Below are 13,821 nucleotides of genomic sequence, written 5' to 3'. Positions count from 1 at the left end.
TCTTCAGTTTCGGAGAGCTGAAGCCCTGCCAGGAGGCAGGGAGTGGACTGAGGGGTCTCTGGCGGTTTCTTTTCCACCGTGGGACATCCTTGGGGAAGTTGGTATCACCGGTTCACTGAGAGCCAGACCAAAGCAAAGTGACTTGTCTAATGTTACAGAGCACTTAGCAACATGGAGCCAGGGCTTAAAAATAGGATACTCCTAATCTTGCTGTTTCACCCCATCAAAGGATAAAACATTTTGTCCTAGCCCAGTCAGCCCAAGACAGGGGGGCAGACCTGTAGTCCAGCCAAACCAGGTTGAGTGACTCATTGTAATGAGGGAGCCCACATACCAGCAGCCACAAACAAAGGAAGGGAGTTGTTATAGGATTTGGAAGCAGGGTGGGTGGAGTATAGGTAAAAATTTAAATGAAGCAGTATTTCCATAGATTGAGAGCAAAGCAGGGCTGTGTGTAAAGAGGTCAATACCAGGTCTGACTTGCAAAGAAGACTCCTCAGAAATTAGAGATATGTGGAATAAATCATCCGAAGTGCTATACCTGGGTGGTAAACTGAGGCTGCGTCTCCCTGTCATGGTGACTTAGATTCTCCAGGTAATGTTGGGGTGTTTCATCTGTACTGATAAAATTTCAAACAGCAAAGTTGCTCAATCTGTAACTTTAAAGAACAAGTTTTCTCTGTGAGTAAGAAAGCAGCAGTCACTCAAAGAGGGGATTCTTTTGATACCCTACAGCTGCAGTGTGTCCTTCAGAGAACTATTGTCTCCTGTTAACTTTACAGCTGGCTTTATCTGTCTGTCGACCCAGCTTGATGAATGTCAGGGCAGATTTTTACTTTTTCAGTCCAAGCTAATGTTTATTTTCTCAACAAACAAAGGGAAGCATCTTCCATTCTGCTTCTGGCCTCCCTTTCTCCCCCTAACCCCCCTTCCCTCCTCCTCTCCCTACTTTCTCTCCCATTCCCCTCCTCCTCTTCTCCCTCTATGTCCTCTCCATGTCCAGTCCTGACAGGGCCCTCTCTGGCTGCTTCTTCTCCAGGCTCAGCAGCACATCACCACGGACCGCGCCGCCGGGAGCCACCGCCGGCAGCAGGCCTACATCACTCCCACGATGGCTCAGGCGCCATACTCCTTCCCGCACAACAGTCCCAGCCATGGCACTGTCCACCCTCACCTGGCTGCCGCTGCCGCAGCCCACCTCCCCACCCAGCCCCACCTCTACACCTACACAGCGCCCGCCGCCCTGGGCTCCACTGGCACGGTGGCCCACCTGGTGGCCTCCCAAGGCTCGGCACGCCACACCGTGCAGCACACTGCCTACCCGGCCAGCATCGTCCACCAGGTCCCTGTGAGCATGGGCCCCCGGGTCCTGCCCTCGCCCACCATCCACCCGAGTCAGTATCCAGCCCAGTTTGCTCATCAGACCTACATCAGCGCCTCTCCAGCCTCCACCGTCTACACTGGATACCCACTGAGCCCTGCCAAGGTCAACCAGTACCCTTACATATAAACACTGGAGGGGGAGGGGGGAGGGGAGAGGGAGGAGGCCAGAGGGAAGGAGCAGGAGGAGGAGGGGAAGGAGCTCCAGGCTCCAGGTGGGAGCTGGGCTTTTTATACTGAAGATGCCGCACACAAACAATGCAAATGGGGCAAGGGAGGGGATGGGGCGGGGCAGGGGACTGGGATACGGGATGAATGAAACTTGAACTAGGAAGTGGGAGGACTTAGAGCAGAGAAGAGAACATTTTAAAACGGAAGGGATTAAGGACGGGGGAAAATCTATGCTTTTTATTTTAAAAAAGAAAAAGAAAAAAAAAGAAAACATCAGTAACAAAAAACGCAGCTCACGAACCCATTCTGTACCAAACTGGAAAGGAGAAGGCAGCAACAGGAAGATTCCAGAAGTGGGGGCCCCAGTTTTTGAAGAACTTTATCTATGAACTTTTCAAAGTTTATTTTCATATGGCAGCAAGTGACACTGAAGAATTTGCTGTCAGGGACACCTGATACGGAAATCCAATGATTTTTAATTAATTGAACGTAAGAATTAGGGATTTTTCCAGAACTCCGAAGGGTCAGCAACTCTCCAAAATGTCAGGCTGTGTCCTGAGAAGGCTGGGCTTTGGGGGTTGGACTAAAGTTGGCACAGTCAAGAAAACATGAGGGTGGCAAAGCCCATTTGTTGGGGCTCATTTGTTGGGGTGATACAGGATGGCCAGGCTGCTGGAGGACCTCTGGAGAGGGGCAGATTTTCTCTTTCTGAGCACTCTGGATAAATCCCTAAGCAATGTTATTCCTCAAATGTCATTAATAATGTGTGTTGCAAACTTCAGTTTTGTTTTTTTTTTTCCTTTCCTGAAGATTTATTTTTCTCTATGAATCGGTCCCCAGTCACATAGTGTAGGACTCATAGCCAACCCCTAGTAGAATGTAGCAACTGTACACCCTTGTTTCCTACTTTGTGTTCAACTCCAATGATACCAATAGACTATTCCTCAATGTGATTGCACAAAAAAAAAAAAAAAAGTGATATAACATAGGCATGTAACCAATGTGATGGTCCAGGTGTGTGAGTGAGCGTGAGCGTGCATGTGTGTGAGTGTGAGTGCGGCTGCTGCCTTCCCTGTGGTGTGGCCCCCGGCACCGCCATCACAGCTCACAGTCTTGTTTTACATCATTCCCTCCTAGTGCCTTACCGAATGACAGAGGCGGTTTAAGGGTTTACTTCCACTGGTACTCCAAGAAACTTACTGAGGCTAGTCAGATAAAAATCTCAGCTCTTTTGTATTACTCTGGTCTTCCCCCCCCCCCCCCTCAAGTTTTAACACCTGCTGTCTTTCTGGGGCTGTTTGATTACAGAATGGTGTCTGGGATGTTGGCAGAGGCTGGAAGGAGAGAGTACATTTCCTTGAGAGAAATGGATGAGGTGGAGAATGGGTGGATTTGATGATGGTGATGGGTTTTAGTTGAATTTTATTTTGCGGTAAGAAAACAAGAGACTCCCTACCCTTCATCCTCTTCCCACTCTGCCCCTGGCTCTGCCTGTTGTGCCATCTCTGCCATTTATGGACCCACAGGTCATGTCTCTTAGGAACACTGGCCTTGGTGGGTGTCTACCTCCTTCCCCATTTAGAAGGAGGAAGGACAAAAGACTACAGCCAGCCTCCAGGCCCATCACAGCCTTCACCTCTGCCATGGCCTGGCGCATGTCACAGGCTGCATCCCCCTGTCTCTCCCAGGAAAAGCCTATTTTCTCACTCTACCCCTCTTCAGCTCTCAAATCCCTCATCCTGCCTTCCTTGTGTTCCCAGGGCAGTGTTTTACTCTAGCAATGTTGCCAGATCCCTCCCTCAATAGACCACCGTCAGCCTCCAATTGCTGCTGAATTCTTTCCTCATGTTACCCAGGTCTGTTCAAGACTCAACTTTTGTTTTTTTTTAGGGGTCTGGTGAGTAAAAGGTTGGAGGGGCACTTATGAGGGTACCCAGGGGGTCTTAAACTGCACTTTGGAAAACACACCCCATGGACAGTTACCTTTCCAAAGAAATCTACCCTTTGTCCTCTTTGCACCTTTGATACATTCTGGAAGTTTTCTCAGGCTTTGAACACTGCTGGGGGGATGGGGTGATTTTCTTTATTCTTAAATATATGAATGTAGGGAGACGCTTTCTGTCCACAGATGGGGCTTAAAAGGGTGGTTCTAATTGATTCTTGATGCTAAATCCTTAATTGACCCTGAAGCCAAGTTTCCAAGATGCAGAGAGGTGGCTTCCAATTTCAGTGGTCCTGTCTCATCCTCCTCTTGACTTCCTCACAGCGGTCTCCCTTCGTGATCTACTGTGAAAGGTGTTTTTAAAGGAATTCAGCAACGAAGCCGTTACCTTAGCTCTTAGCTGTGAAATAACTCTGGAAACTCCCTCACCGCCATGAATTCTTAGTTACCTTACAAAGAAGTAGGTCCCCAAACTGGAAACCTCTTAGTCCAGTCCTTGAGCTGGAAGGACACGCCGGCCTGCTTGAGGCTAGGCACACTTGGGCAGCCCTGCCAAATGTCCCAGCCAGTTCCCTGCTAGAGATGCAGTCGGTGAGAGGTTTACAGCAGGGCAAGATCGATACCATCTTTATCTGGATGTGGGGAAGTGCTGTGGTTCTGAAAAATGGTCAGTCCAGAGGGGTGTGGGAATGCAAAACTTCCTGAGGACACAGGAGCCAGGGCTCTCCACCCTCAACCCTGAGCCCTGGGAAATCTGCCTGTTACTGACTCTCTGGCAGCCAGATGGCAGCAATAGCCTATCAGATCTCATGCTGAGTTCCAAAAGGCTTTCAGTCTTGGCAGCAGATGAGCCTCAGTTTGCCCTGTTGGGTAGCACCCTGGACCCCCCTGCACAGTTCCAGCCCTTTCTAAATCTAATCTTCTAGGGGAAAGACAACTTAGCCTTCCATTTTAAAGAAAATTCTTTAGTTAGAACTTCTTATACTCTTTTATCTGACATTTTCTTTCCATTTTTTCTTCCAGATCAGGAATGAAAGTTCCATGCTGCTTATAAAGATAATATTATTATACTAATTATTTTTGTTGTTACCATTATAATTATTATCATCATGTTGATATTTTAGTTGGGGTTTTAAGTATTCCAAGTATCTTTGTATTTCCTCTTTAGTATTTAAGCTTATTTTATTATATCTGTGAGTATATGAGTAGACTTGAGGGACATACGGATGTCTATACTTTTGTCAGACAGGAAAAAACAAGAAAAGGAAAGAACCAGGAATTAGGAAAATTGTTCCTGTCATCTCTGTCCCACAAAGGGCGATCAGGAAAGGTCTGCCACAGAGCAAAGGTCTGACCAAGAATCAAGGCCTTTTTCTCTCTACAGGCCAAATTGGGCTCTTAAAGACACGGTTACCATCAGTATTGGCTTTTTTCTCTATTTCCAGTGGCCTGGGAAGAGATCTGAGGAGGTAAATCAGGAGCTTGGAGAATGCTAAATCATTGACTGTCGAACCTTAGATGTGGTTCTCTCCTGTGTTCTCCATGCTCTCTTGCCAACTAGGTCCTTATCGTGCTGCATATATGATATTTACCCATCAAGCAGAAAAAGCTCCCTCTCCCACCTCCCCGTTTCCCATCAGTGCACCAGGAATATCCTTCAATACAGAGGCAATTGCCCCCTCCTACAGCCACTGGATGTAATGGGCAGGTGGTCATTTGAGCCTCCCTTTCCCTCCTTTCACTGTGTTACTACACTCCCCACTCCTTCAGTCTCCCAATCGCAGCCCCTACATCCTCTCAGCACACAATTCTAGGGACAAACCAGTGAACCAAAAAAGGATGGATGGATGGATAAGAGGCCAGAAAAGTCACTGAACAAAGTCTAGAAGCTTTTTTGGACATTGTGGGTATGTGCTCTTTGAAATGAGTACATTTCTAAGTTAGCTGAAATGAGTACATTTCTAAGTTAGCTGATGGAGTAGCACCTCAGGGTCTCCACAGCCATCCCTCTTGGGCTTCGATTGTGCTTGAGGTGCCATAAACTGCCCACCAAACCCAGAAAATACTAGACCAAGGACAAAGAAAGGGTTGAATGGTCATTCACCAAAGGGAAAGTGAACAGCTCACACAGTGAGATGCCAGGCACAGTGCCCAACCAATAGGTGCTTAGTTAATATCAGTGTGCACGTTCCTGGCCCTCCCCTGACCCTTGTCCACTCCTGAGTACAGAGCCATGGCATCAGAAGCCCCAAGAAGAGATCCTAACTTCAGAGGCCAGCCTATTGGAATAATGAATAGACCTCCCCTCCACTCCCATCCAGCCCTCTCACACTAACTCACCTTGGCAAATACGGTGAATAAAAGGCTGCCTCTCCCTAGGACTAATTTCTCAGGTGGAGGAATGCCAATTTAGTCCTTATTTAAACTACAGATACCTAGAGAATCATTGATTTAATCAGCACCATACTTTATTGAAGAAATACTATAATAACGGGAAGATTTAAAAGGACAGGTCAGGGAGCAATGTCTAGTTTGAGTCTTACAGAACCACAGGTCAATTTGCTTCTGATTGGTGGGTTCTTGATGACCCATCTGGGTGTCTGCACCCATGTCTCTGTGCTTAGTGCCTCTTTCACGATGTGTTGGCTGTTTCCAAGGAAAGGGGGTGAGCAGGCCAATGGGTGGGAGAGTCTGAGGCTTAATGCCAATTAATATTGTGACGTGGAGCATGTGGTTGATCTAATTCAGAGGGAAAAGAGTTGGGCCAAAATGACCTTTGTATTATGGACTTTATTTGCATTTCTAGCCTTACTGTGGCTGAGTTTTTTTGCAGGCTGTGGAAGCCAGCTGGGCTTTCCCCTCTTCACCCTGGAAGACTCAACCTGACCAAACACCAGATTGCTGGATGTAAGGAAGGGAAGGTGATATTAGCAGACGTGCTAATGAATGGTTTCCCTTGAATAGATCTTTGGAATTGCAAACACTCATTTCTGAACAAGCTTGTGGTGGAGGACTTTGGTTGTGTGAGTGTGTGTGAGTGAGTGGAGCAAACTTTCTTGGAAACTAGCAGAAGGAAATGAGGAGGCTTAAGGAAGTATTACTGAGGGTTCACGGTTGATAAAGCATCCCTAGACTTCAGCTTTCATCCCAGATTCCCTTTGTCTGGTGCTGAAGGCAGGGTGGGACGTGTAACAGTTGCTCTTGCTGGCCTGTCAAGTAGCTGCTAGGATAGAAAACAGAAAGAAGATAACTAGGTACCCTCGACTAGCAGAGAGAATTCAACAGATAGGCAAGGATTCACTCCACAGATCCCACCTGGGACTTCACAACTCCAGCATGAGTGATTTTGCCACAAAACATTCCAACCCAGAGACTTTGTGTGCTTCTTTCCCTGTACATGTCTTTTCTTTTCGATGTGTTCTACAGATTTCAAGTGGGGAAGCCTCAAAATTGAGCAGGCCAGAAATGTCTTTACCAAATCAAAAGGAAGGTGAAATTATTACTTTCTTTAGCCAAAGAAGCCTTCTCAAAGACACTCCCATATGCCAACAAAATGGCATTCCTCTCTTGCCTTTCTGGGCAATAATGACATAATTAATGATGAAATTCCATTTCTTTTTCTTTTTCCTCTCTGTCCTGACTTGTGTACTTGCTTTTTTAATTGCATTTATTTCAAAACTACACTCATCTTTTCAAAGGAGTGGAGGTTAGTAACCCTAAATGCTGCTGCTATTGGGAAACTGGAGGCACTGCACAGATACATGGGCTTAACTAATCTCATATTACCAGGGGCATCGACTGAAGCAGACCTTCTGCCAGGCAGTTCAGCTGCGACAGGGGCTTAAATGCACGGTAGAGCAGGGATGGGGATATCAGTACTTTTCCTCTTTGATGCTTTCAGACTCTCACATGTAATCTCCACGAGTAGATTCAATAAAATCTCAGGCTACTGGAGAAGTGAGGATGCAAAGGAAGCCTTTTAAAAAGGCTTTTGGCACAAGTTGTTCAGTATAGTCATCAACCTCGTAGAGGTTTCTCACGTTTTTATTGCAGCTTCCAAAAGTATGAGAGAACAAGTTCTTCCCTTCAGACTCACTGAGAGTTTACAGAGGAGTTACCCCACAGGGCACAATTTTACAGACTAGCAGTACCAGAGGGGATCTTCCTAATTCCCCCAGCATGACTTCCATAGTCTCTGAGGGCCCCTAATTTCAGACCTCTACATTAAAACATGACATTGCCTCCTATGTTTTAGAACTTGAAATATCTCTCAAGTAAATGATAGTCAGCATTTATTGAATGCTTTTGATAGGCCAGGGCTATGCCAAACCCTTGATGTGTGATATCACATGTAACCCTTAGAGCCATGTCACAGGGTGACACTTTCCCCTTTTACAGATGAGGAAGCTGACCCTCTAAGACAGTGGCATGTGAGAAAGCAAGGATAATACAATGGTCATCCAGAATCCCCAAGTTTCTAGTAAAATTTTCTTAGGCCGTTACTAAGACCTGGTTTTGCTTTGCTTTTTTAATAAGCAGCAATGACTGGCCTGATATTTCTGATGAATCTGTTAATGATTGATAGTTCCATTTACTGTGTGCCAAACACTAACAACTAGCAACAAGCACTGTGCTAAAAACCACTTTTTGATATCCTTCTTAATTTAATCTTCATAGTAGCTCCATGCAACCAGCAATATTCATCCTTTAACTGATGAGGCAACTAACTGACCTGTAGAGCTCAAGTTACCCATCCAGGGGAACATAGCTAGGAAGTGGTAGTGCCCAGGCTCAAACCCAGGTCTGTCCAGCTCCAGAACGTGCTCACAACCACCAGTTCCTCCTGTGGACTTGTGCAGAAAACATCCTTTAAGGAATGTCAGTCAGCCCGTGCTGTCCGTGCACTGGAGAACTCAGTAGAAGGTCAAGGCAAAGAGGAAGTCCTGAATTTGATGCAGATAGAAGGGGCAGAATTAGTGTGACTTTTAGAGAAAGTCTTAGGGGAGTTTCTTTTGATTCATAGTAGAATTCATTTAGATTTCTTTCCAGTATACCAGCTAGCTTTAGTAGTGCTGCTACAACAAACTCTTAGAAGAATGAAGGAAAAAAAAAGTGTTCTTTTCTTTTTAAAAAAATAATTTTTTCTTGCTTATAGTTAATTCTTGAAAGGCAATACTAAAGGTATATATTTTTTTCAAAATGCTATTTTTTACTGCACTGATAAATATCATGACAACTCTGATCTCTATAATAGATCTATCTACTCTTCAGCTCTGGGTAGGGCCAGATGCAGGATTCACATCAAACTTGTAAATACCGTGTGTGGGTCTGATGTCTAGGCACTTGTTTTTTCTGTTAAAAAAAAAAAGAAAGAAAGAAAAGATGACTTTTAAAAACAGGAACAAAATTAAGTTTCCTTTTGAGACAGCCTTCTAAAAGAAATAGAAAGCAACAATTGTAGGATCTAAGAAAAACTAGCCAATTTTCAGGACATAAGAAAAAAATCTCCCTTGCCCTGGTATGAGGTTAATAATAATTCAGATGCATTTTTATTTTGGGTTGAAAGGTGGCAAGAATTTAGCAATGTTTTGGGAATAGATTTTTCATTTAAAAAAAAAAAAACTATCATTTGTTATGAAACATCTCCTCAGTTGTTTGGGTGTTTCTTTTAAACACTTCTTTGACTGGCTCCGGGCTTGTCTGCCTAAATTCTTAGGTAGTTTACACAAGTTCTAGAATCTTCTGGAACTTTAACTCCATTGGAAGGAAACCCAACTAATCCGAATTTGAGATCCCAGTTGGTTTCAATAGGTATTCTGGAATTCTGACAGAACACCTAAAGATTTTTTTTAGAAGGTTTTAGATACATTATCTTACATAAACTGTGACCTAATGGCAATAATTACCTCAAATGTGGGCATTCATCCTGGTTTTAGCCTTTTTTGAAATCATGTAGCCAGCTTGATCTTGGGATTCAAAACACTATGGACCCTGTGTGGGCTGAAAATAATGATTAATGCACACCCTGGTTGTTGTTGCTGAAGCAAATTCTGAAAATACTCATCTTTACAATAAAACTTAAACCAAGGAATAGATAATTTTTTGTGTGTCATAATCAAATGTTATGTTCAAATGCACATGTTACGTATATATGTTTTTAGCTACTGTAAAATGCTGTTAGCCTTCTAAGATAGCAAAAGAGTCACATTTTAAATGAGTGAACAATTGACTGTGGATAACTTAAGCATATTTCTGGCTACATTTTATAGTTAAGGTATTTTATAGTTTACATTTAAACTGGTACTTTTTAAAGAAAATTTCTGTTTATAACTGACAGCTTCAAACCCCAGTGATTGCCTCTTTAGTTGGAGGCTGTGTCTCAACAAAGCAAGTGTGTTTTTAATCATACTGTCGTGTAGCCCAACATGTGAATTTCCTCTCTATATTATTGGTTTCCATGTGAACTGGAGAGGATGTGGAAGGAACTCCAGATTGAGTGGGAAGGGGTGAGTCCAGAGCCTGGTCCATGTGTGAACATCTTGTACCATGTTTTATGAACATTTGTCTTTAAGCCCTTCTCTTTGACATCTTGGAAGGGACAGAGAATATACAGATACCTGGTTCATTGTTTTTGTCTTGATTTGATATTTAGTTTACTAATAGATCCACAGACTTCCAGTCACCAGGCAGTAGAAATACACTGGGATTCAGGTGGCCCTGAAGGTGTAGCTGCTATTTCTGGGCCCCCGGCAATATTTTTGATAAATGTTTGGCAGAGAATTGTGCACCCCTACACCCATACTCATTGGCTGGGCTTTCCATGTATCTGCTGTCATTTATTCATTTTCTCCTTTAAAGCAAAATATATGTAAAAGGATATGTTTACTTTTTGTGCATTGTCAAACTTAGATCTGAAATTTAGTTCAGTGGGGGGGGGATGGGGGGGGAGCCTTAAATTCCTTTCCAGAGGTTGTAAGTGCTACTGAGCCAGAAGAGGGGCTGGGAAAATGGGAGCAGCTCATTTCTTCCCTTTAGAGACCGGACCTAAATGGAGATCACATTCGTAAAGACAATAGAGACTCTTCAGAGACTGGAATGGGCCCCCCAGTCATGCAGAACAGACTGGAAAATGCCTATTCCCGTAAGAGTTTGATTTGGTTTGGTTTCCCATTGTGCTGCAACCTCAGTTCAGAGGACGTGCTGAGCTAAAGGGCATTCCTTTAGCAGAGAAGATCTAAACTGCAAACACCTGGGACCAGGGAACTTTTTTTTTTTTTAATGCATTTGCTTTTTCCCTGTGAACTGCATTGACAGTTTGTTCTTATTACAGTTTTTTGTTAGAAATGTTATTATAAAATGTCTCATTCCTTCTAATTCTACTCCTGCTATCTTCTGTATGTTTTTTCCTTTGCATTAATTAACCAGATGAATTTTATGTCATTGTGTTTGGAGCTCAATCATATATATTTTTTAAGACTAGAGGTATAGAGATTGGTTTTTTTTTTAATTTAAAAAGCGAATATGCTGTAGTTGAAAAAGGGCTCTGTCATTGCTCTCTCTAGTTTCCTTTCAGCCAGTCTCCAAATGAATCTCTCCTGGCACTGCCTCCCCCTCCAAGGGATCCCCGCTGCTGACTGTGGCCACCCTCCTTGTGGTGGCCTCTGCCCTGCCCTGCTGTCACAGCAGCCCCAAACCCAGGCATCCAGGACCCTTCTCTCAGAAGCCAGGAGAAAGGATACATGTGGCTTTGAGAGTGGTGTACTTGCATCCCTGTTAAACATCACTTGCTTGGTTTGAAGGGACAGTCGATTTATTATTATTGTTATTATTGGCTCAGGTTATAAGGAAGAACTTGGGAAGTGGAAAGTGACTGACCATGCCCATCCTTTTTGTTGCTTTCCATGATTTCTGAATGATAACATAAAGCATCACACTCCCCTGCCTTCAAAGGCAAATATTACCTTTTGCTTCACCTCCACTTTAAGTGGTTTCTACCGCCCCACACACACCCCTGCCCCAGCCTTCACTTTCTTCACTCTTGTGTTACTGCTCGTTGAAAGCTTTCTTCAGTGAATTTTCCAGGGCACAATCATTTCTGGCCCCCAAAGCATCTCCTCATCCTCTTTGTGTGCATTTTTTAACCAAATGAAGTAGACAAGGAAATCACCCTTTGGGGCAGCAGCATTTCTAGTTTAGCAGAATCACTGTATAGATATAAATGTTGATATATATGTTTGTGTATATATATATCAAACCAAATTTCTTATAGGAAAAGTATAGCTTTATGGATGAGGAGGAAAAGGAGCTTTTTTAAAAAGTCGGCATCAGCAATGGAATATTAAAGGAGCATGGGACGCATTCCAGGCTGCACCTTCATACATGAAGCTAAGGCATGGTGCCAGACGCTTGTCATTCCAACTCACCACAGTGGAGGCAGGTGTTCCTGAAGGGTGCCACTGCTCTCTCTGGGTCCCCAGTGCTTAAGGGCATGGATTGGTGAGGTGGGCAGCAAACCAAGAACGGCTGGATTTTTCCATCCTGTTTGCTTAGACCACATGTATTGAGCTGCAGCCTCTGCTACTATATCATGTTTCCAGAAATGGTATCCATTAGGATGGAAAGAAAATGCATATGTGGAAATGTTTACCTTCCAACTGCCCATGGATTCAGAAAGAGTCACTCCCTAGAATGAGGACAGGGAAGAGGGACCTAATGCCACTCAGTCACCAGTCCAAGGAGCACGGCTCCCTCCCCAAGGTCATCTCACTAGATCTTTCTCTACCGGGTCATCTCAGCTCAATAACCCTATGAAAGCTCTGGTCTGTTGTGTTCCCACCACTGTACGGTTTCTGTAATAAAAAGTGTTAATCCATGTTAATCTTTGTGAAAATTATTGCGTGCAACAGTATTTTCTCGTGTACCTCTTTTTCCTATGTGAATTGTCCCTCTTTTCTTTTTTATTTATAAATGTCTACTTTTTTTAAAAAAAAAAAAGACAAACCAATGTGTTGTAGACCTATATGTAACCTATTCCTTAGTCTCATATTATAGGTATGTTATAAGAATGGATATTTTACTTGGCTTTAGAATGTTTTACAAGGAAACTAATTCTTAACTGATCAAGTTCTTGCTACTAAAATGCTTGTGTTTTTCATCATGACGTCGTGTGCTTCTAAATTAATAATCATTTTCGTTGTAGAAAAATGGAGTGAATTTATATTAGTCTTGGAAACTAATAATAGCATTGTAAATTTATGAGATGATTTTAACAGAAAAAATATAGAAGAATATAGTTATTTTAATTGTAATATTACTAACTGTAGGGTGAGAAAAGGGGGGTCCCGTTGTGGTGAACTATGTTATAGCTTGTTACTCACAGTTTCTTTTTGATCATTTTTTCGGTCTCTGAGGTGAAACGAGTTATTAAAAATTTGTAAACTCACATATGCATATTGTATATGTGTAGAAATGTAATCACACTTTGTCTTGGAATTACATTAAACTGTTTGAAATCACTGCACACTCAGCCTGGTGTGTTTGTTTTTCCTAGAAACAAACCAGGTTTAAGACCAAAGAGGTTATTGCTACACGTAGCATCTTTTGGGAATGATTTAACTCTTCAGAAATTATTTAATACCTCTAAAAAATGTGCATAACCCACCACTGCCTTTTACCTTTACAAAGACTACTGTGTCTGGCAAATGGAGAAGGCCTTGAGATCATTTTACTAGCAATTCCTGAGCACCTGGGCAGAGATCAGTCTCCTAGCTCCCCACTGCCTTTTCGGAGTTGTTCAACCCCATCTGCTTGCAAACTCCCTTCCCTGAGGCCTAAGACATGGTTGTCATCTATCATCTAAGAGCTCTCTGACCTTCATCACAGATCTTGTGGGGCGTGATCTCTGCACCCAGACCCTGCCTTCTCATCGAACAACTTCAGCACCCCGTAGCCTCGGTGCTCATTGCCCTCATCCATCATCAGGGCCTTTGCTGCTCCCCTCTTGAGCCCTGAGCACCATAGCCCCACCCTGGCCCTTATCACCACCGACTCAGGAAGTTTCAGCAAGCCCACATCCTCCTCTGTATGCCTTCCCTTCCAGCAGGGCTTTCCTCTTTGTTTCCTCTGCCAGGATCCTCTGACCTCAGGATCTCGGGGCCCCTGACCCTCCATTTTCTGTGCCTCAGGTTTCTAGCACTTTCCAACGAGCCTGAACTCCAGAACCTATCACTTGACCCACCATCTCACCCAAACCCTCAACTTCCTGCTGCCTTTTACTTCTAGCACACCCACTCACTGGGAATTGATCCAGCCATCTCCCTTCTCTTCTC

The 13,821-nt window shown here is 43.8% G+C and overlaps 1 protein-coding gene across 9 annotated transcripts in view; it reads left to right on the top strand.

The window, feature by feature from the left end:
• The window catches only part of HIPK2 (homeodomain interacting protein kinase 2), a 210,228-nt gene extending 197,215 nt beyond the window's left edge, over window positions 1-13,013 (top strand). For 5 of the 9 annotated variants that reach the window (XM_077146911.1, XM_077146961.1, XM_077146861.1 and 2 more), the window contains exons 15-16: window positions 1,040-1,486; window positions 1,803-13,013. In XM_077146911.1, the coding sequence (XP_077003026.1) occupies window positions 1,040-1,486; window positions 1,803-1,940 (585 nt within the window). In that variant the 3' untranslated portion in view covers window positions 1,941-13,013. Of the gene's footprint in view, window positions 1-1,039 lie in introns of all 9 variants that reach the window. The other 4 variants (XM_077147008.1, XM_077147024.1, XM_077146989.1 and 1 more) reach the window with 1 other exon arrangement.
• The last annotated feature ends 808 nt before the right edge of the window (window positions 13,014-13,821 follow it).

This window comes from Tamandua tetradactyla, chromosome 1, assembly GCF_023851605.1.
Source record: "Tamandua tetradactyla isolate mTamTet1 chromosome 1, mTamTet1.pri, whole genome shotgun sequence".
NCBI lineage: Eukaryota > Metazoa > Chordata > Mammalia > Pilosa > Myrmecophagidae > Tamandua > Tamandua tetradactyla.
This window is presented reverse-complemented; position numbering and strand designations above follow the sequence as displayed.